Source organism: Bos indicus, chromosome 24 (genome assembly GCF_029378745.1).
Source record: "Bos indicus isolate NIAB-ARS_2022 breed Sahiwal x Tharparkar chromosome 24, NIAB-ARS_B.indTharparkar_mat_pri_1.0, whole genome shotgun sequence".
NCBI lineage: Eukaryota > Metazoa > Chordata > Mammalia > Artiodactyla > Bovidae > Bos > Bos indicus.
In genome coordinates, this window is record NC_091783.1 from 42,629,033 (window position 1) to 42,651,637 (window position 22,605).

General features: G+C 44.0%; 1 protein-coding gene across 4 annotated transcripts in view; it reads right to left on the reverse strand.

Moving 5' to 3' along the window:
* Positions 1-22,605, reverse strand: part of PIEZO2 (piezo type mechanosensitive ion channel component 2) — a 251,246-nt gene that overhangs the window by 76,622 nt on the left and 152,019 nt on the right. For 2 of the 4 annotated variants that reach the window (XM_019986928.2, XM_070778959.1), the window contains exons 8-11: positions 6,655-6,817; positions 4,093-4,212; positions 1,118-1,156; positions 20-158 (exon numbers count right to left, since the gene is read on the reverse strand). In XM_019986928.2, the coding sequence (XP_019842487.2) occupies positions 20-158; positions 1,118-1,156; positions 4,093-4,212; positions 6,655-6,817 (461 nt within the window). Of the gene's footprint in view, positions 1-19; positions 159-1,117; positions 1,157-4,092; positions 4,213-6,594; positions 6,818-22,605 lie in introns of all 4 variants that reach the window. The other 2 variants (XM_070778957.1, XM_070778958.1) reach the window with 1 other exon arrangement.

Genomic DNA, 22,605 nt, shown 5'->3' on the forward strand with positions numbered 1-22,605 from the left:
CGTCCCACAGGCTCCTTACCGGGGGAGGCAGCGGCGGGCTCCCAGCGGTACTGCGGCGTGGAGTACAGGTCAGCCTTGGCGGGGCCGTTCTCCAGCGGGAGGCTGGGGTGGATAGTGTGGTAGTCCACGGGGTTGCCGTTCACGGTCACCAGCAGGCCCTGCCAGGGGCGTGGGGCAAGGCAAGTGGGACAGCAGCTCTGGTTTCCCACACAGACCTCCCTCCTCTGCTCTGCTAGATGGGCACACTGGACGCTGCAGAGCCGAGGGGAAGCTGAACGCTGTGGGCAGTGATGCCTGCCAGCAAGACAGCCCTGCTCGCCCTCCAAACCCAGCCCCACAGAGTCACACAGGACAAGGCAAACCTGAGCCCGCCCACTTCTGCTGCGCCCATGCCATGCCCCCTGCTCTCCGTGTGAAGTGTGAAGCCTGGAAAGGCTGCAGAGGGCTCAGGGCCTGCTCTGGTCTCCCTTCAGCCTCAGCTCCCGGCCTGCCTCCAGCTACAGGATCTCCAGACAGACTGGGTTCTGGCCTGGGGCTGCTGCCTGCCCTCCCCCCTCCCCCACCCCAGTCCTGATCCCACTTGCCCTACACCCCGCTTGGCCCTCGGGACGAGCAAAGTCTCAGGTTAGCTACAACCCCACGGTCTCTCCCTGACACTGCAGCCTGCAACTCCCGTGTTGTAGCATCTCATACACTAAATACATTCTCCTACTTTTTCCCTCTGGTCTCTTTGGCTTTACATATAATTTATATGTAAATTTATGCAGATACATATAAACATAGACACACAGACATACACGTGTGTCCACAGACGTGTGAGACTTCTTATTCAAATCATAGAGCAGGCATATCTGCAGAGCAGAATGCCTTTTGAGAAAAAGCCCTCCAACGTGGCTTTTTAAAAGTTTAAATACATTTTATATGTTTATACTTGAGCTCACGTTATATGAGTCAATGTTTTAACAGCAATAAATCAGATATAAGTTCTGCAAAATAGTATTCAAAAACGTATGAAAATTTTATAGAGCATTAAACTACACTCAGAGGAGCTAATTCCATTTATGTGCCCTTTCCATCACTGACGTGTGCAGAAATGAGAATTCAAGGGTATACTAACGTCGGACGGCTTGTAGTCATCCTGAGTCATGGATAAAAGCTGCAAAGGAATACAGGACAGCATGTTAACATGTGAGCAGAAAGCGATGTGATGTTTACACACAGCTACAAAGTTTCAGCACACATGCACTCGATCCTTCAGCCGGGAGCATGCAAGTGTGTTAACATCACAGTGCAAAACATAAAGGGACAATGATGCAGCTGGAGGCTGCTATTTATTGTAAACATTTCCAGTTTCTGATGCTGTCTTTCATCACAATAAACAAGCAGTCACTAACCACATGACTGAAAAAGCTGATGTTGTTTTTCAAGTGTTTTGTTCTCACAGAATTGCTGCTTGGTCCTAGATAGCATATTCAAAAGCAGAGACATTACTTTGCCAACAAAGGTCCGTCTAGTCAAGGCTATGGTTTTTCCTGTGGTCATGTATGGATGTGAGAGTTGGACTGTGAAGAAGGCTGAGCATCGAAGAACTGATGCGTGGTGTTGGAGAAGACTCTTGAGAGTCCCTTGGACTGCAAGGAGATGCAACCAGTCCATTCTGAAGGAGATCAGCCCTGGGATTTCTTTGGAAGGACTGATGCTAAAGCTGAAACTCCAGTACTTTGGCCACCTCATGCGAAGAGTTGACTCATTGGAAAAGACTCTGACACTGGGAGGGATTGGGGGCAGTAGGAGAAGGGGACGACAGTGGATGAGATGGCTGGATGGCATCACTGACTCGATGGACGTGAGTCTCAGTGAACTCCGGGAGTTGGTGATGGACAGGGAGGCCTGGCGTGCTGAGATTCACGGGGTCGCAAAGAGTCGAACACGACTGAGCGACTGAACTGAACTGAACTGAACTTTAGACTTCTAGGACCCTTTGAGATGTCTGTAGGATTCTGAAAGTGTTGACTTTTCAAGAAACTGAAGTTTCATAATAAAGAAAATTTGACTTGTAGTACGGATTGTGATTAAGATTTGCATACTGTCCACAACAGAAGAATTATGACATGGCTGTGACTTTCAGCTGTATTAGAGCTGGGGGGTCCAGTTTCCTCAGTAACAGGCATCTGCTGAACTAGTGGTTCTTTCACTTTTTGGGTCAGAACTTGCTCACTTTCTTAAAAATCACTAAAGATCCTGAAGACTTTTACTTATGAAAGTCCTACCCATCAATATCTATTGTGCTAGAAATTAAAATTGCGGCATTAAAAATATTCCTTTGTTCATTCATTAAAAATTGGCTTGTTCACATGAATAATTTTATCTAAATAGTTATCTTTAAAAAAAATAGTGAAAAGAATGGTGTTGTCTTATTAAAATACACTTTTGGGAGAATGGCATTGAAACATGTAAAATATCATGTATGAAACGAGTTGCCAGTCCAGGTTCGATGCACAATACTGGATGCTTGGGGCTAGTGCACTGGGATGACCCAGAGGGATGGTATGGGGAGGGAGGAGGTCGGGTTCAGGATGGGGAACACATGTATACCTGTGGTGGATTCATTTTGATATTTGGCAAAACTAATACAATTATGTAAAGTTTAAAAATTAAATAAAATTTTAAAAAAAGAAGTATATTAAAAAAAATACACTTTTGCGTATCTTTAATGTTGGACTCAAAAGACCACTCCATTTATTTTCCAGTAATTGTCTGCCAAAAGCTCATGCCTGAACCCCCAAAACTGTCCATCAGCTGTTCTTCCACGTGGACCTGTGGTACATGGGTGGCAGCTGGGTCCACTCGCCAGCCAAGCACTTCTCCTCGAGGGATCAGGACTTCAGGGGGTCTTCCACTGATGTCACTCAGAATATTGAAAAAGCGTGTGCCCCAAGGTTGAGATTTAAGAAAAGCAAAGACTATTTCTGGTTTACCAAGAATATTCTTAGGTGGAACTGCCCTTTCTGTTCTGTTTCCTGTGTACACGTGGCCGTCAGGTTCGTGCTGCTGCCATGGGTGGAGCTCTGGTACCATCAGAGCAAGTGTCAGCACAGCCGAAAGGCAGATCTCTTAAATGTCGTTACAAAAATTGTTTTGAGCCCATGGATCCCAGGAAAGGTCTTGGGAATCCCCAGCCATGGTCCACGGCCCTCACCTTGGAATCTGCCATGCTGTCTCCATGGATATCATGGCTTAGTGACCAGAGCAGGACGGTCTGGTATGCGTGTGATGGGACAAAAGGGCTCTAGGACACTAGAGGTCTCCAGGCACCATGGCTGTTCCTCTAGGCTGCAGTGCCCCGAGAAGTTCATTCACTGTTTCCCCCATCTCTCAGCCCACAACAGGCAGGTGCACAAATGAGACCACGTGTCTTAGAGAAACTCTGCCACTGAGTCAATCAGAGAATCTCCTGCTTGATTCCTAATATGACCCCACCAGAGAAGTGTGAGCATCTGTGGTCCCCACATTGCAAATAGGTCACTGTAACAAGTCAGTGGGTGGGGCATGTTGAAAATAGTGAACAAATGGTGAAAAGCTTAAGAATCACCCAGCCGTGCTCTTGGCCCCGGCGCCCACACTGTGACCCTGACACAGGGAGGTGGGATCCCTCTTCATGTCCACACAGACTAGCTGGTGTCCCATGAGTGGCTGTGTGAGCAGTCGTGGTCACCATGGCAGCCGACCCAACATAGAATCACTCTCCACAGCGCATCCCAGCACCTAGGCTGTCACTGCCCAGGGCCAAGGGATTGCTTTGTTTTATTTTGCTTTAAAGACAAACTTATCTTTAAAAATTAAGACCACTCTCTCTTTCTGGGATTGGGAGGCTTCAGGGGGAAGCACTGAACTGTAAAAGGTTGGGTCTGACAGAGCCTGGGATTTCCTTTCCAAGCACTGGGCTCCCCTGTCTGACCTTAACCTTCACCATCAAACAGCCCCTGTAAACTGAGCAACCTGGGTTTGCACGTGGACTCACATGGCCTGTATTCAGCAATATGATAAAAAGCAGAAAATAAATGAGAGACAACCCCTGTCCTGGCGGCTTACTTTCCTCTCGTCCGTGGGGTAGTGGGTCGCATACCACAGGCTCCGCCTCCTCTCGGCCGTGATGGGCGCAGGGCTGCAGGCCAGGGCTCTGTCCTCCTCCTTGGTCCTCTCTTCCTGCACCTGAGATGCAGAATAACCCACAGGAAAGCCCTGCTTCCGGAGCAGGTCCCTCAGCAGCCTGGGAGCCCAGACAGAGCTGCTTGTCTCTGCCCCCGCGTGCTGATCTCGTAAAGTAACGTACACCCTACACAGGCTTTCATCCAGACACTTCACAAATGGCCAAAAGCCCACTCCATAAATGCAGAGACAGCAGACTCGCTTGTGAATTACAGGAACAGGTGCCCATGCTCCGTTAGGAGCCTCCATGTATGTTCTGACCTGCAGGAGGAGGGCCGTGCAAGGTCCACAGAGGCCACAACTGCCCATGGAACCTGCCAGGGGACTCTTATGAAAGAGACATTCACTAAAGGCAGAACCATCTAGAGCTTACACGCAACATTAAGCAAAAACACAGCTACTGCCTAACACTGACACTCGCCTAATTGAACCTTGGCCTAAATCAGACAGTTGGTCCAGGAGAGATGGATAGAGACAGGAAGGATCAGTACGCACTTGGTAGTTGAGGATGGTTTCCAACAAAGATGCCCCATGAAAGGGCGCTTATACTCATTGATCTGCAGGCAGAGGGACAGCACTCAGTGTTGCTGCCAATTCCTGGGGTCTGGCATCCACACAGAGCACCAGACCCCAGGGAGCCCGAGTCATACATTCAGCTCCAGACACTTGCTCCTCTCTTTCTCAAACTTACATCATAGACTTTTACTGCAGAACTCATGTTTTTCATGAAACCTACCAGGCCACCTGGAACCATGATATTAATACAGCCAGGCACCTGCCCTCCATCACCACCTTGGTGAGGAAGTCCTGAGTGCCAGCCCCATTTAAAACACTGACCCCCCACGGGTCGATCTGGTATGAATGAGACCCTGCTCTGCACACACCCGCAGACGCTATAGAGTAGGACCTGCTGTGGACCGTATGGCCTGGAATGTGGCCTGTCCTTCCCACTCTCTGCCTTCCCTGGCTCCTGGACAGCCTGGGGCCAAGGAGGTCGAGAGCCTCCGGGGCCCGAGAGGCTGGAACAGCCCAGCAGCTCCTGCCTGAGGCACCAAGGGAAAGCCAGGGGCACCTGGGACTCTTACGAACCCGAAGGCATTAAGGTCATTTCCATCATTGCCTACGACGTTGTTCAGAGTAGTTCTCACATTTTAACTTCTTTCACAGTTTTATGTGTGTGTCTACATGTACCCATGCCTGTGTGTTTGTGCAGGAAGGAAACACAGCAACACTGTAAGGGGTCTACTGGCGCCCTCATATCTTAGAAGAGGCTCAGAGGAAAAGGTAACCAAGGGGACTGGGATTCTCTGTGAGCCTGGAATCATCCTGTCACCACTGCCGTCTTGGGGTCCAGGGAAAGTGAGACCTGAGACCCCTGCAAACAGGACGCCTGTATGTGGGCCAGGGTAAGGGTCCCCACACAGAGGGAGGCAGGCAGACCCCCAGCAAACAAGGACGCCTGTGCCGTTGGCTGCTCACGTATTTGGGGGCTGCCTTTCTTCTTGTAAAACGTTCAGCCCCTCACTTCCTCTGGGCCAATGCTCTACCTGTGGTCCCAGGTGGGGTTCTGAGACGCTGGCTCGCTCTCAGTACACACTGGTGGCCTGGCTGCTGACTGCATGGATGGAGCTGGAGGGGACCAGGTGCCAGCCTGGGATCTCACCTTTGCCCCCCATTCCAGCATCCCCTACCCTGCTTGGTACATGGCCGTGAGGTGATGTGTAGCAGGCCCTGTCTATGCCACCTGTCTCCCTCACAGCTGAACTTCTCACAGTCATTTTGGGAGAACGAAAGGGACTGAAGTTGCTGTCACTGAAAAGGAAAAGAGAGGGACCACAAGCCATCCTCCCTGATGGCGCCCCAACGTACCACATTCTACAAATAACCCCACAGGGAACCAGCCCAGTCCTCAGCCCTGCCCTGTGACCCTGGGGGTCACAGCACCACCGAGAGTGGGGACATCCCCATCATATCATCAGAGATCAGAGGTCAAAGCTTTAGGAAACTCCAGTCGCCATGACAACAGTCTGGGTGGTCAGAGACCCTTGCACTGTCAGCAAACATGGGCTTGAATCTGATTTCTACTGTTCATCAAGTGCGTGATTTACCTCTCTACCCTTGGTCTCATCTCTAAGATGGGTACAGCACCTTTATGTAAACAGCCCAGTACCTGGCCTAGCAACTAGTGAGTGCTCAATGAAAACGAGGCTTCACTGCACTCACCACCAGCCCTCTGAGCAGCCTGGGGGATGCTAACACAGGGAAGCTGGTCTTTGATCTGATAGAATCTGTACTTGCTTAGGGCTCTGTGTGGAAATAAAACACTCTGATAAGAATACTATAGTTATTTCAGGATATACTATAGCCAGCAGTATAGGAACGAACCCTTTCCCCGGAGTCTCCTGCTACTTTGCAGACAAGACCATGAAAAGTTCTGGTCCTTACAACGGGCTCCTGCAGCCAGATTCGGATCAGGGTGGCCAGCGTGTAGTACATCACCAGCAGGACAATGGGGTTGGCATGGTGGTACCAGGACAGGTCGGGGTTGGCAATGATCTTCCATGTGCTGGAACAGTCTGTCTGAATGACTGATTTGATACCAAACAACCTGTTTAAAAACAAAGAGAAATATTAAAAAGATGCAACAAAGATCTGGGTCCGATCCACAGAATACAACCAGCTTGTCTGACACATTCATGAGCTGTGCTGTGCTTAGTCGCTCAGTTGTGTCTGACTCTTTGCGACCCCATGGACTGCAACCCACCAGACTCCTCTGTCCATGGGATTTCCCAGGCAAGAATACTGGAGTGGGTTGCCATTCCCTTCTCCAGGGGATCATCCCAACCCAGCGATTAAACCTGGGTCTCCAGCATTGCAGGCAGATTCTTTACTGTCTGGGTCACCAGGGATACCCCATATATAATATATGCATCTTTAGATCATACATTTGTATGTTTGTGTGTATAAAATTCATACCAACATTACCCAGATGGCCTTTCCTCTGGTTCAAAAATCTAGTTAATACTAAACCTTTGCACACTTATTAGAAATTTATGTCTCAATTGTCAATAAGTGTTTTCTTAATGTAGATTTCTACTATATAATCAGATATGATTATATAATGGGAAAGTGTATAAATGTGATTCATTAAGAATTTCATTTTACATGAATTTTTTTCTCAGAAATGACTCTACTAAGTGAATGAAACATTTACATGTCAAGTGAGTCTCCCTGGAATGGAATCTTTCAATCATTTGTAGCTTTTACATGTGAACTTCCTTTGACTTTGATGTCCCATTTTTTGCTGCTCTAAGGTTTTCCAAGACTATGAATTCTCCACTTGTAAAACCTCTGAGAGATATTGCAGTTATTATCATGAGGCCAGGGCGATATTAGTGACCATCCCCACCCCGACTCCTATCAGATTCCTGCTTCTCTTCCTCCTCCTTCTTGGCCGGGAGCACAACTGTCTCTCCACTCTCCATGGAGCCCTTGCTTTGTGATTTTCTCCCTTCCAAAGCACTCCCAACATTTGACAGCACGTGGTGGTTATGACTTGGCTGGGTGTTTGTTTCTCCTCACACATGTTGGCAGATTTATAAAACCTCCACCTGTTTTCAAGTTCACTCCAGATCATATCTGCTGCTCTCTGGTAATACAGAAACCCAGCCATTTGCAGGAAATACATAATACTGAAAATAACACCCCACTTTAAAACATTAAATTGTGGTAAAATACAGATAACATACCCTGGGTTGGGAAGGTGCCCTGGAGAAGGGAACAGCTACCCACTCTAGTATTCTGGCCTGGAGAATTCCGTGGATTGTATAGTCCATGGGTTGCAAAGAGTCGGACATGACTGAGTGACTTTCTCCTTTCAATCTCCTATATGGATCTCACACGTAACACAGAATCTATCATCTTACATTTTTAAATGTACAGTACAGGGGTATTAACTGCATTCACACTGTCATACAATCAATCTCTAAACTTGTCATCTTGCAAAACTAAAACCCTGTCCCCATTAAACACTAAAACCCCATCCATCTTCCCCCTCAGCTCTTGGTCACCACCATCCTACCTTCTCTCTCCATCAGGATGATTATGCCACGCACTTGGTAGACTCTAAGTGGAATCATTCAGTATCTGTTCTTTAGTGACTGTTTTTTTCACTCAGCATAATGTTCCCAAGGTTCATTCACTGGTGTAGCAGGTGTCAGAATTTCTTTCCTTTTGAAGGCTGAATAATATTCCATTGTATGGATGGATCACATTTTCTTTATCCATTTCTCCAAAGATGGAGACTTATACCTTTTGGCTATTATAAGTTGCCATGAACACAGGTGTACAAATACCTTTTTAAGATCCCACTTTTGATATTTTGGGCCATATACCCAGAAGTAGAATTGTTGGAGCATACGGTAGGTCTCTCTTTACTTGTTTGAGGAACCACTGTACTGTTTTCCACAGTGGCTACAATCAGTTTATGTTCCCACCAACAGTGCACAGGGCTCCAATTTATGTACATCACTGCCATCTTTCAAGTTTTTTGATGGAGCCATCCTTCTGAGCGTGACCTTAGACACTATACTTTTAATTTAGCCTTTTCTTTCAAGAGCTCAGAGATCTTTATGATCTGAGCCCTTCATACAGACACCTGGAGGCATATTCTCCAATCAAATACTCCCTCACTAACCAGTTGACAAAATATCTTCACAAAACGTCATGAAGAGATAGTCAAGAGGTGAATCTTATTTCAGGAGCTTTTTATTTGTAACTCCAAGTTTTTACCAAAATCACTTTCTTTAGTCTGCAAAACACTGTTTAATATTAAAATATATATATCCATGTGTCATGAAGATCTGCTGGTGCCAAACACCCTCAGTTTCACCTAGATCAGATTAGATCAGATCAGTCGCTCAGTCGTGTCTGTCTCTTTGCGACCCCATGAATCGCAGCACGCCAGGCCTCCCTGTCCATCACCAACTCCCGGAGTTCACCCAGACTCACATCCATCCAGTCAGTGATGCCATCCAGCCATCTCATCCTCTGTCATCCCCTTCTCCTCTTGTCTCCATTCCCTCCCAGCATCAGAGTCTTTTCCAATGAGTCAACTCTTCGCATGAGGTGGCCAAAGTACTGGAGTTTCAGCTTTAGCATCAGTCCTTCCAAAGAAATCCCAGGGCTGATCTCCTTCAGAATGGACTGGTTGCATCTCCTTGCAGTCCAAGGGACTCTCAAGAGTCTTCTCCAACACCACAGTTCAAAAGCATCAATTCTTCGGTGCTCAGCTTTCTTCACAGTCCAACTCTCACATCCATACATGACCAAAGGAAAAACCATAGCCTTGACTAGACGAACCTTCGTTGGTAAAGTAATGTCTCTGCTTTTGAATAAGCTATCTAGATTGGTCATAACTTTCCTTCCAAGGAGTAAGCATCTTTTAATTTCATGGCTGCAGTCACCATCTGCAGTGATTTTGGAGCCCCCCAAAATAAAGTCTAACACTGTTTTCACTGTTTCCCCATCTATTTCCCATGAAGTGATGGGACCGGATGCCATGATCTTCGTTTTCTGAATGTTGAGCTTTAAGCCAACTTTTTCACTCTCCACTTTCACTTTCATCAAGAGGCTTTTGAGTTCCTCTTCACTTTCTGCCATAAGGGTGGTGTCATCTGCATATCTGAGGTTACTGATATTTCTCCCGGCAGTCTTTATTCCAGTTTGTGTTTCTTCCAGCCCAGCGTTTCTCATGATGTACTCTGCATAGAAGTTAAATAAACAGGGTGACAATATACAGCCTTGACGAACTCCTTTTCCTATTTGGAACCAGTCTGTTGTTCCATGTCCAGTTCTACCTGTTGCTTCCTGACCTGCATACAAATTTCTCAAGAGGCAGGTCAGGTGGTCTGGTATTCCCATCTCTTTCAGAATTTTCCACAGTTTATTGTGATCCACACAGTCAAAGGCTTTGGCATAGTCAATAAAGCAGAAATAGATGCTTTTCTGGAACTCTCTTGCTTTTTCCATGATCCAGCAGATGTTGGAAATTTGAACTCTGGTTCCTCTGCCTTTTCTAAAACCAGCTTGAACATCAGGAAGTTCACGGTTCACATATTGCTGAAGCCTGGCTTGGAGAATTTTGAGCATTACTTTACTAGCATGTGAGATGAGTGCAATTGTGTGGTAGTTTGAGCATTCTTTGGCATTGCCTTTCTTTGGGATTGGAATGAAAACTGACCTTTTCCAGTCCCGTGGCCACTGCTGAGTTTTCCAAATTTGCTGCCATATTGAGTGCAGCACTTTCACAGCATCGTCTTTCAGGATTTGGAATAGCTAAACTGGAATTCCATCACCTCCACTAGCTTTGTTCATAGTGATGCTTTCTAAGGCCCACTGGACTTCACATTCCAGGATGCCTGGTTCTAGGTCAGTGATCACACCATCATGATTATCTGGGTCGTGAAGATCTTTTTTGTACAGTTCTTCTGTGTATTCTTGCCATCTCTTCTTCATATCTTCTGCTTCTGTTAGGTTGATAAAGTTTCACCTATGAACATCTTTATTTGACCTTTATGTTTTTCCATATATACCTTTAGATATAAAATCACACCTTGATTTTTTTTTTCCAGGAGAATGTGAAGGATGTTGTCCTCTTGCATTTAGACCAGTATAATTTCTGGTGAGAAGTCTGTAATTCCCTTTCACAAGATGTACTTTCTATTGTGATGCTGTTACTATTTTTCTCTATCATTGTTATTCACAATTTAATTGTACTGTGGCTTGGTGTGTCCAGCACCCTGCATTATGGGGTCACAGGGTGGGGCAGGTGTGGGGGGGACGGCCCTTCAGAATGGGGGGCCACCAGCAGATGGGGACAGAACCTCCTCCTCCAAAACCCCATGGTGCAGTGAGCACAAGTAAAGGCCAAAAATCTAACTGCTGGCAGGTGGGAAACAGAATTAGTTTTACACATGAATAAAAGCAAGGGAACACTGTCAAGAAGGCAAGGCAGGTCAGATGTCCACAGAAAATGAGGTTTGTGCTTCCACTCCCCTGAAGGCATTTCCTCAAAGTTCGACAAATGACTTTGCTGGAAGGAGACTGAATCTAGCTCTCAGTGGTCCTCCCAGCAAGATGCTACCCTGTCCTTACAGCAGCCCATGTGGGTGAAGACAGACCACTTTTACACATGTGGTCTTGCTACTCTGGCTTCCAACCACCCTCCCCTCTGTATTGCATCATATGAAAAACACAGCCAATGTTTAACGTCTTTTTTCATTAGTTTCCTACTTATGCTTTAAACACATTTCCATGCCAAACCCATAGACATTTTTGAGAAACTGGAGTTTGACAGTTTCCGCACAACATTGTTTTCTTAAGCTTGGAAAAACTTTGCATGGAGTCCCCTGGGCTCTGTATCACGCTTTTGAAGTCCTTTTTGGCACATGTGTGTCTTAACGGTCTGCCAGGTTGTTGTAATTGGGCTTAACCCTACACGCGCGGAACGCTGCCTTATAATAAAAGCATTCTGTCCATGGGACAATTTTGCACAGGTAGAAGGTGTGTTGTCTTCAGAAGGGGGACAGCTAATGAACACACTGAGGCCATGTGGAAGTTCCTTGCCATTTCACCATTAAAGGCCCACTACCCTACTTGAGATGATACCACATCTCAAGAACATTTATATGCTATGAATGTTATAGATTTATGGCCTATTTTCTGTGTCTAAACACATTTTCATCTCTGAGAGCAGTGTAGAAATGAGTCAGAACCAGGATTCCCAGGACCAGTTGGTCATCCCAAATGGCTTCTCATGACAAGACCAAGTTCGGCCCCTAAAACATGCATCCTTCTGTGTTGGGAGCACAGGAAGTAGCTATAATGTAAGCATGGATTTGAATAAGCCCTACATAGTTAATAACCAATGACGTTACAAAGGCAGAAAGGAGACCCAAGCCAACTCTGCAGTTCCGCTGATAAATCAGGCACTATGTTGAATGTCTGAGGCCAGCTCTGCTGAGGATCTGCTATTGGCTCCATTATACATGTAGATTGAGGCACAAATGAATACAAAGGTTTGTATGTGGTAGGGCTTATGTATCCAGGTCTGCTGGCTTCAAATCACACCACTCCATTTCTCAGGTGCAGTAAGTGGTGAAATAGGAAAACCCCAAGGGTATCAGGAAACCCTCAGGAAAGGGCATTAGTCATAGGAAGATTTCACTACAGGACACATTTAGTAAATTTGTCCTTTTAAGTGCTGAGTCCTGAGTCTATTGAGCATTATAGTTATTGTCAAGGATGTGCAAACAAATACGATACTATCCCTGTCATCATAGAGAATTCATGATGGTGGGAAACTATTCAAATATGGTGGAATGATTTTAGGAAATGTGCTCTGAGCTGTTCATCCTTTGGAAGGTGGTTATCAAGTTTTCCTTCTATGGAACTGCTTTGCCTGGATGGTGGGTGCAGAGCGGTGATTTGTGCCACCCCTTTCTGAGCATCAGAGCAGCAGGCATTACCTCTGAAGGGCACAGGGGCACCTCACTGACCCCATGGGAGGGATCTCACTCCCCAGTGGAGTAGCCAATTGCTGGCTCTTACATTTTAATTTATCTGAAGGTCACGAAAGAGAAACCTGCAAACTAGTGACCAAGGAGTTTCATTTAGTGTCAGAAAGGTCAGAGATATAGAAGGAAAAAGATTGGATAATTCATCTATGGAGGCATGCTCAAACAGGGAAAGCAAGAACTCTTCTGTAAGAAAAGTTGTAGCGTAAGTTACTCCAGGAAGAAGCAAACATCTAGAAAAGGAAACAATTGGAAGAAATCTAGCTAAAGCCCAGATCTTCTCCTTTTAAGTCCACATAAAATGCTTCTGTGTTTTCTGGGATAAAGCCCTATGTTTCTCAGGTTTACATCATAGGAAATGGCTTTCCATGAAGTGTCCTTGTAATGTGATGCAACAAAAAGTATAAGCTTTTCCCATTCTTGGGAATTTTCTATTTTAGGAAAACATGAATATATTTTAATGGACACGTATCATGGAAATATGGTAACGTTAATCAGTTTCAAACCCAATGAATCATGGAATGGATGTTAGAGCTGGGTTTTTTTGTTTGTTTCTTTTTTTTTTTTTTAATTCAGGGAATCAGTTATCAGGAAGGTGAGTGCAATTTTCCATCAATATTAATATATAAAGTAATAATAATAGTAACTTCAGATTTATTGTCAGACACAACACAAGTGAGAAGACAGTGAGGGAACATCTTTAAAGTAGCAAAATAAAAGCTATTACTCTAGAATTCTATACCCAGCAAAACTATCTATCACCAGAAAGTGCACTACAAAAAATGTGAAAAATTATTTTATGCAGAAGAAAAATAATCATAGACGGAAATGTGGACATGTGGACTAAATAGGGGAAAAAGACAGTACAAATTCTCTGAATAAATTCAGTAATTATTCTCTGCAACAAATTAAATAACATCATTACTGACTCTACAAATACTCAAAAGAAAACAAACTCAACATTATTAGCAACTTTATGCTAATAAATTTGACATATTACATGCAAAGGAAAATTCCTTGAAAGACACAAATTACTAAAACTCATTCAAGAAGAAATAACCTGAGAATCTTATATTTGTTAGAGAAATTGAATCTGTGCTTAAATATCTTCCCATTTAGAAAATTTCAGACTCACATAGTTTCATAAGTGAATTCTTCTTAAGGAAAAATTTAAAAATAATAATAAACAATTCAACACCAACTCTTCTGTCATACAAATTCAATCCCAGCAGGCTTTGCTATAGACATCAACAAACTGATTTAAAATTCATATGGAAACATAAAGGGCTTAGAATAGCTTAAACAACTTCAAATTAAAAGGAAAAAAAGAAAAGAAAAAAGAAAGTCTGACACTGCTTAAATTCAAGACATTATCAAGCTACAAGTAATCAAGACAGTGACATAAAGATGAAGAGACAAATTGTATAGAATAGTCTATATATAAACCCAACCACATAATCATGGTCACGATTTTCAACAGATGCCAAAGAAAACACAGTCATTTCAATAAATGATTCTGGACTACTTAATACCAAAGGCAAAACAAACTCTAAGAAGAAGGTATAGAGGAAATGTTTGTGAATTTGGGCTTGGCAAATAATTCTTAACTACCACACCAAAAGTATGATTCACAAAAGAACAACTATGAAGTGTATTTCATCAAAACTAAAAACTCTGCTCTTGCAAAGACACTAGTAAAAGGATGATAACCCATAGACTTGGGAAATATTTGCAGAAACATATACCTGATATGTTGGTGATGGTGACTGCAGCCATGAAATTAAAAGACACTTACTCCTTGGAAGGAAAGTTATGACCAACCTAGATAGCATATTCAAAAGCAGAGACATTACTTTACCAACAAAGGTCCATCTAGTCAAGGCTATGGTTTTTCCTGTGGTCATGTATGGATGTGAGAGTTGGACTGTGAAGAAGGCTGAGCACCGAAGAATTGATGCTTTTGAACTGTGGTGTTGGAGAAGACTCTTGAGAGTCCCTTGGACTGCAAGGAGATGCAACCAGTCCATTCTGAAGGAGATCAGCCCTGGGATTTCTTTGGAAGGACTGATGCTGAAGCTGAAACTCCAGTACTTTGGCCACCTGATGCAAGGAGTTGACTCATTGGAAAAGACTCTGATGCTGGGAGGGATTGGGGCCAGGAGGAGAAGGGGACGACAGAGGATGAGATGGCTGGATGGCATCACTGACTCGATGGACGTGAGTCTGAGTGAACTCTGGGAGTTGGTGATGGACAGGGAGGCCTGGCGTGCTGAGATTCACGGGGCTGCAAAGAGTCGGACACGACTGAGCGACTGAACTGAAACTGAACTGAACTGATACCTGATAAATGATTCGTGTCCTAAACAACTGTCAGAACTCAACTGTAAGAAAACAAAGTTAACGTAATTTTTAAAAATGGGTAAAAGGTGAAAGATTTATACGATCTGAAGAGAGTGTGATGAAGAGAAAGTAGCATCGACATACAGTCCATAGCATTGCAAAGAGTTGGACATGACTGAAGCGACTCAACATGCACGTGTGTGTAAAATAGATAGCTAGTGAGAAGTTCCTATAAAACACAAGGAGTCCGGCCTGGCACTCTGTGATGACCTAGAGGGGTGGAATGGGGGGAGGGGAGGGAGGCTCAAGAGGAAGGTGATACATGTGTAATTATGGCTGATCCTCATTGTTGTATGGCAGAAGTCAACACAACATTGTAAAGCAATTTCCCCTCAATTAAAAATAAATTTTAAAAAACAAATAAGAATGGGTAAAATATTTTAACAGACACTTCATCAGAAAGATACATGAATGTAAAATCGGCTCATGAAAAAGATCCTCAGCCTCATTAGTCACTAGGGAAATGCATTAAATTAAAACCACAATGAATTGCCTCTACACAACAATCAGAATGCCCAAATTTAAACAGATTAACTCTACTAAAAGAGGATGAAAAAAGAAATGAACTTTCACACTGCAAAATGAGACCTGCCTCCTGCCCCCACCCAGGATAATAATAGTATTAATTATAACAATAATAATAGCAACAGTAATGTTTAAAAGTACATACTACATTATTTTGTTTATAGAAAGTCCTAGAAAATTTACTCTAATCAAGTCAGGGAGAGCCATCAGAGTTTACCTGGGGATGGGATGAAGGAGGATGAAGACAGGAGAGAAATTACCAAGGGGATGATGGAGCTCTTGGGACAGATGGGTATATTCATTCCCTTAATTATGGTGATGGTTTCATGGGTATGATTATGTCAAAACTGATCAAACTGTAAGCTTTAAATTATCCAGTTTATTTCATATCAATTATACATCAAAAAAGCTGTTAAGAAAAACAATTATACTACTTCCACCAAAAATGAATAACTAGCAACTTTATGAAAACCATTGTTAAGTTTTCTCAGGAAAAAAAGCTTCTTTAGAAAAACTCTGAAAAGAAAAATCAAAGCCTCTCAGTTCCCATTTCCAGAGCTAACCTCTTACTTCTGGGTCAGTTTGTTTAGAACTAAAATGAACACACTGCTATATTTAAAATGGATAACCAACAAGGACCTACTATACAGACATGAACTCTGCTCAATGTTATGTGGCAGCCTGGATTGGAGGGGCTTTGGGGGAGAAAGGATACATGTATATGTATGGCTGATTCCTGTTCAACTGAAACTACCACATTGTTAATCGGCTACACTCATACAAAATAAAAAGTTTAAAGTTTGGAAAAAGAAAAAAATGCAGACAACAACAGCCACAGTTACTGCATAAGTAACATTCTGAACTTCAGAAAGCCAAGCAGTTATGAAGCAACATCCTTCTGTATATTTGTCCTCAAAATGCTTTGCAAGTCAGCCAAATTGGCTTATCTACAGTCTAAAAAATTAACTAGGTGTTACTGCATTGAATTAAAGTCCAATCCATGAATGAGAATCTTAGCTCTAATAAACAAGATGGTCACACTTTCCAACAAAACGTTTGATAGCAAAATAATTGTTTCGTTCCAAAATGCCCTTTCTTAAAAGATCGCTTTAATTTTTCATCAGCTGTTATTTTAACTTGAAGGATTAGTCCATCTTCCCACCACAAGAACTTTTACCATCATTAATTTGCTATTAATTTTTAAAGTTGAAAGCACTTAAATGTACCATCCAGGCTTAGTTTGTAATATGTTCATTAATACTAATCATTTGGAGCAAATGTAGAAAAAAAATAACTGCCAACTCTGCCTGATCTCTATTCCTCTTCATATTCTGAAAGATTAAATGTAGAACGAGTCATCTTTTCACCTGGCAAGCTTCACTGGGCTACATTTTATCCTTGAGAGCAGGGACAGCACTTGGGCAGAAAGGTCCTGCCTTGCGGTAATCCATGCAGGTGAGCTGCTCTGTGAAAGCTCCAGAGCTTGACTGCCCTCCAGGTCAGCAAGGAAACCAGGTCACAGGACAGGGTGGGTCCTTCCTGGACACTGGAAGAAGACCCTTCCTGAGAGGCATGCTCAAGAGCAAAGGCGAGACACAGCTGGTCCAGGGTGCACCTCCAGAAGCCCAGGCTGGGAGGTTTCAGGTTCAGGTTGGACAGACGTCCAGTGTGGAGGCTCGTCTGCCTGGTCAGGGGCAGTGGCTACTTTAAACATGATGCCAGGTGTCACTTGGGTGGCAGGGTGACACCCCACCCAGGGGCCCCCCTTTCCCAGGGGTCTTGGGTCAACACCACACCCACTCACGGCCCCAGGTGACCATCAGGTTGTGGAGATTTCCCGAATGGACTTGAGGGTCAAGTATTTACATTCTATTGATTTTCCATTTATCTTTGGAAATTCAATTTGTTTCTCTTTGTTCCCAGTTTTTGCCGTTTAGATGAGCACAGATAAAGTGGGTCTGAGGTCAGTCACTTAATCCAAAAAGAAACAAGAGTTTGGTTGCTGTTATGTCACCTACCAACTGGGCAAACTAAAGCCATTGACTCCCTGGTGGTGACACCCTTAACAAAAAGGGGAAGTGTTAACCACAGGTTCATTTACATTCCTCAGCGTGAAAATGACCTGCTTGACATTAATTTTCCCCACACTGGACTGCTTTCAGATGAAGTTCTCACCAACCTGCCTCCATTAAGAACAATTTTGTCTTTCTGTGCTGTTTCCATTAGCTAAGCTAAGACGGCTCTGATGAGGAGGCAGCACCGTGGCTGTCCCAGTAAGGCTGCAAACGCACTAGAACAAGCCACATTAGACAAGCACCTGCAAAGCCAACGGCACCAGACACAGCACAAAAGTGACTGCATTCTGTCACTTTCTAGGAGCCCATTGGCTTCTCCAAACTAGAAGAAAAAGACACAGCATCAGGGTCATTATGACTCCTGACACATTGAGTTCAGTCGCTCAGTCGTGTCCAAATCTTTGTGACCCCATGAACTGCAGCACGCCAGACCTCCCTGTCCATCACCAACTCCCGGAGTTCACCCAAACTCATGTCCATCGAGTTGGTGATGCCATCCAGCCATCTCATCCTCTGTCGTCCCCTTCTCCTCCTGCCCCCAATCCCTCCCAGCATCAGAGTCTTTTCCAATGAGTCAACTCTTCGCATGAGGTGGCCAAAGGATTGGAGTTTCAGCTTCAGCATCAATCCTTCCAAAGAACACCCAGGACTGATATCCTTTAGAAGGGACTGGTTGGATCTCCTTGCAGTCCAAGGGACTCTCAAGAGTCTTCTCCAACACCACAGTTCAAAAGCATCAATTCTTCGGCGCTCAGCTTTCTTCACAGTCCAACTCTCACATCCATACATGACCACTGGAAAAATCATAGCCTTGACTACACGGACCTTTGTTAGCAAAGTAATGTCTCTGCTTTTTAATATGCTTTCTAGGTTGGTCATAACTTTCCTTCCAAGGAGTAAGCATCTTTTAATTTCATGCCTGCAGTCACCATCTGCAGTGATTTTGGAGCCCCCCAAAATAAAGTCTGACACTGTTTCCACTGTTTCCCCATCTATTTCCCATGAAGTGATGGGATTGGATGCCATGATCTTCGTTTTCTGAGTGTTGAGCTTTAAGCCAACTTTTTCACTCTCGTCTTTCACTTTCATCAAGAGGCTTTTTAGTTCCTCTTCACTTTCTGCCATAAGGGTGGTGTCATCTGCATATCTGAGGTTATTGCTATTTCTCCCGGCAATCTTGATTCCAGCTTGTGCTTCTTCCAGCCATTACTGACATTTTAATGACCAGTGTAAGAATGGGATAAATATAATAAATAATACTGTACTTTTCATGTTTTTTTTTTTCATTCTTCTTATGTGTTACAGAATGGTTAAATATTGCTGAAGTTTGAGGCTTTGGCTTTTCTTTCTTATACTGTTTTAACACTGGAATAGACATGTCTTTCCTTCACTAAACAAAGTGCATTTTCTTATTGTGATTTGTTGAAACAGGACATGAAAAGGGCGACATGGGACAAGTTGTGTATTTATTTAACAGAGAATGCTGCCTCCACAGGGAATGGCCTGAATCTCTCCCATTCCTTCCCACAATTCTTGTTCATTTGCAAATTGCAGGATCTAAGGTGAAAAAAAAAAAAAAGCAGCAAAACAACAAAATGAATTTGAGCAAAGAAGTCCAAGCCTTGCAGTATAGAGAAAGTGACTGTGACTGACGCAGAGAAAATGCAGAGGTTGGAATGACAGCCAGTCAGAGATGAGGAGAGGCGACTCTGAGGGCTATTCAGTCACCCCTATATGAGTGCTCACCATGCACAAGTATTCATGACACACAGAAGAAAACCTACAGGTTCCATCATGCTCAGTCGTGACTGCAAAAACCGTAGACGCTGACTCCCCAGCCAAGCCCTCCACCTGGCCCACGTCGGAATGTTTGCTGCGATTGTCCAGATAACTTTGGTGAGAAAACAAGGACCGCCCCCACCCCCCCCCCCCCCCCGCCTTTGCCCAGGACTGTTTTTACATGAGTTCACCTCAGAATTACTTGCAGTGTCATCTTTGCAAGGGAACAGTCAACAGTGAGCTGACAAAATTAAAACTGGCTTTTTGTAAAGTCACCAGTGAGTAAATGTTTGTTTACAGCATTCAACACATTTCAGCTCACATTCAAGGACACCACAGAGCAAGTCAGGTCCACCTGCCTCGGTCCCGTCCTCCACAGCGCACATCCCACACCTTCCGTGCAGAAAACCCACAGGACACAAGCTGGCTGGGACTGGTGGCTTTATCACAGAGAGGAACCCAGGTGAGGACTCTGAACGCTGACCCTTGCCTCCTGGCCTTCAAAATGTAAGGTGTTTGCTGTCTACAGAAATTCCCGAGGAAACACAAAACCTTTGGAAAGTCCCATACTTGGGATTAGCTAAGCCAAATTTTGTTTAGTCTGCCATTTTCCTTAGGGAGACCTGCCAGGATATGTTGGAACTGGGCTCTATTCCATTAAACAAACTGTGCTGAGTGGTATGCTATCTGTCTTTTGTAAGTTATGTGGATTAGCTTTAAAGCTTTATTGTGCTGGATCAACTTCACAAGAGGGGGCACTGAATTTTTTATGGTTTATAACCATGTGAACCATATACTCCAGTGTCTCATATCCTACTCTCACTCCGCCTTAACCTTCCCATCACGTCACGTCCTACTGTTTGTGACCCTATGGACTGTGGCCAGCCAGGCTCCTCTGTCCATGGGACTCTCCAGGCAAGAATACTGGAATGGGTAGCCATTTCCTTCTCCAAGGGATCTTCCCAACCAAGGGATTGAACCCTACTCTCCCACATTGCAGGCAGATTCTTTACCTTCAGAGCCACCACGGAAGCCCAACCTTCCCATAGGTAAGCTCATAACTATCAGAAAAGAGCCCTGAACTTTGTTTTGGAGAATTTGGACAGTTCTGTGCACAAACAGGTGGGAATCACTAACTTTTCCCGGGGCAGCCCTCCTCCCTGCCCCTTGTCTATGTCCTCCCCGTCTCCCATCTGCCCTGTCCACTTCTGGTCCCTACCCACCTGCTCCACGGGCTTCCTTGGCTATAACCTTTGAGGAGCTCTACCCAGTTGCGAGTGGAGTTGGAAGGAATCATATGATCTCTTGGGACCCCTGGGTTGAAAGAAGACATCACCCTAGAGAAACACAAGCCCGCAGAGGCGTGCTCCACACAGGAGCCGGATTTCAGGTCACAACACCTGCGTGAAGACCTGTGGAGTAATATCGTGTGGTCCCAGGACCAGGGAAACCTCCATGCCCTCCCGCAGAGCAGAGCACTAGCCAGCCCGGCAGAGGCTCCCACGCAGCTGAGGGACCCTGGGGCTGCTTCCGCTCATTACGAGTTTTTCCTAAGTTCATAAGTAACGGATGCTCAAGAGAGCAAAAATGAAGAATCTAAATCTCCTGGGTCAGAAATCAAGGACTGACTACATTACAGCACAGCTACACAGTCAAACACAATCAAAAGCTTTGCAGTCCATGAAAAATCACACTTTAAAGGAACATTTCATGACATGAAGAGATGCAGAAGTTGCACAGAGCAAGTTACAGAACATCCTGTGCACCATGCTGTGCAACAGTCAAGCATCATGGTTCAAAGTCTGCTTGTAAAAAGCACATTTATGCACAGGAAAAGCACTGGGAGAATACAGACCGAAAATGAACAGTATTTCTGGGAGTTAGGATTATTTTTTTAAGTGTTTTTCCTGATTCTTTTTTATACTTTCCCAAACAATCACCAAAAAGCATCCTAATGATAAACAAATCAATTCAATATTTCTATAAGTATTCTAAATATATTCTAAAAATAAAGCTAACCTTCACCAGAAAGCCTATTTGAAAGCTTACAAGAAGACAAAAACGACTTGGATTGTTTTGAGGACAGCCACATCCGAAGCTAGATACATGGACTGGAGTCTCTGTGGTTATGAAATTTGTGACAAACGCCCACGCAGGATGACTTTTTCTTCCTGCTTGTTTGCAGTTTGTTTTCTGCCAGCTCAGTTGGTGGATAGCAATGTGTTGAAATTACGCCTTAAGAAAAAGCCAGCATTTAAAATACGTAAATTTCCAAGCTTTCAAAGGCTAGAAGGCAATGTCCTACTTTCACCAAGTTAATGGAGGAAGAAACTACAACAAGGCAGCTCACATGCAAACGTATGTGTACACACACACATGCATATGTGTATATATAAATGTATATATATTGCATTGCTTAGCACAAACTATACTCTGATAAACCACCCAACTTCTAATGACTCTGTAAGAGTATGGCAGTGAAGCTTTTAAACTTTTTAAAGGTATTATCTTCAAAGTGTCTATAATAACTTACAACCATAATTTTAAGTTTGAGGCAATCCCAATAAAAGATAAAGATGGTAAGTTATTACACTATTAGGACTGCTATTATCCACACACTTGGTTGGCAAGTCTGGTTTACCACCTGTTATAACTAGTGAGCTAATAATGGCTTTTACATTTTTAAGTGATTGGGAAAAATCAAAATAGTATTTCATGAAATGTGAAAATATTTTGAAATCCGAAGTTCAGTGTCCACAAAGTTTTGCTAGAACCTAGCCAAAACCTTAAAATCTTGTACAGGGCTGCTTTTGCACTAAAATGGCTTCTTGGAAGAATTGTCACAGAGACCATGGGCCTGCAAAATCTGAAATATTTACTAACTGATCCTTTACAGAAGAGGTGTTTTCAAGGTGGTTCAGAATAGTCTTTGTATTTCCTATTATCAGTCTCTAGATGGCAGAAAAGAGCCTTAAATTGGGGTATATGGAGTGACCACACCCCCATAGAAGGTATACAACTTAACATTTCCAATTAAATCA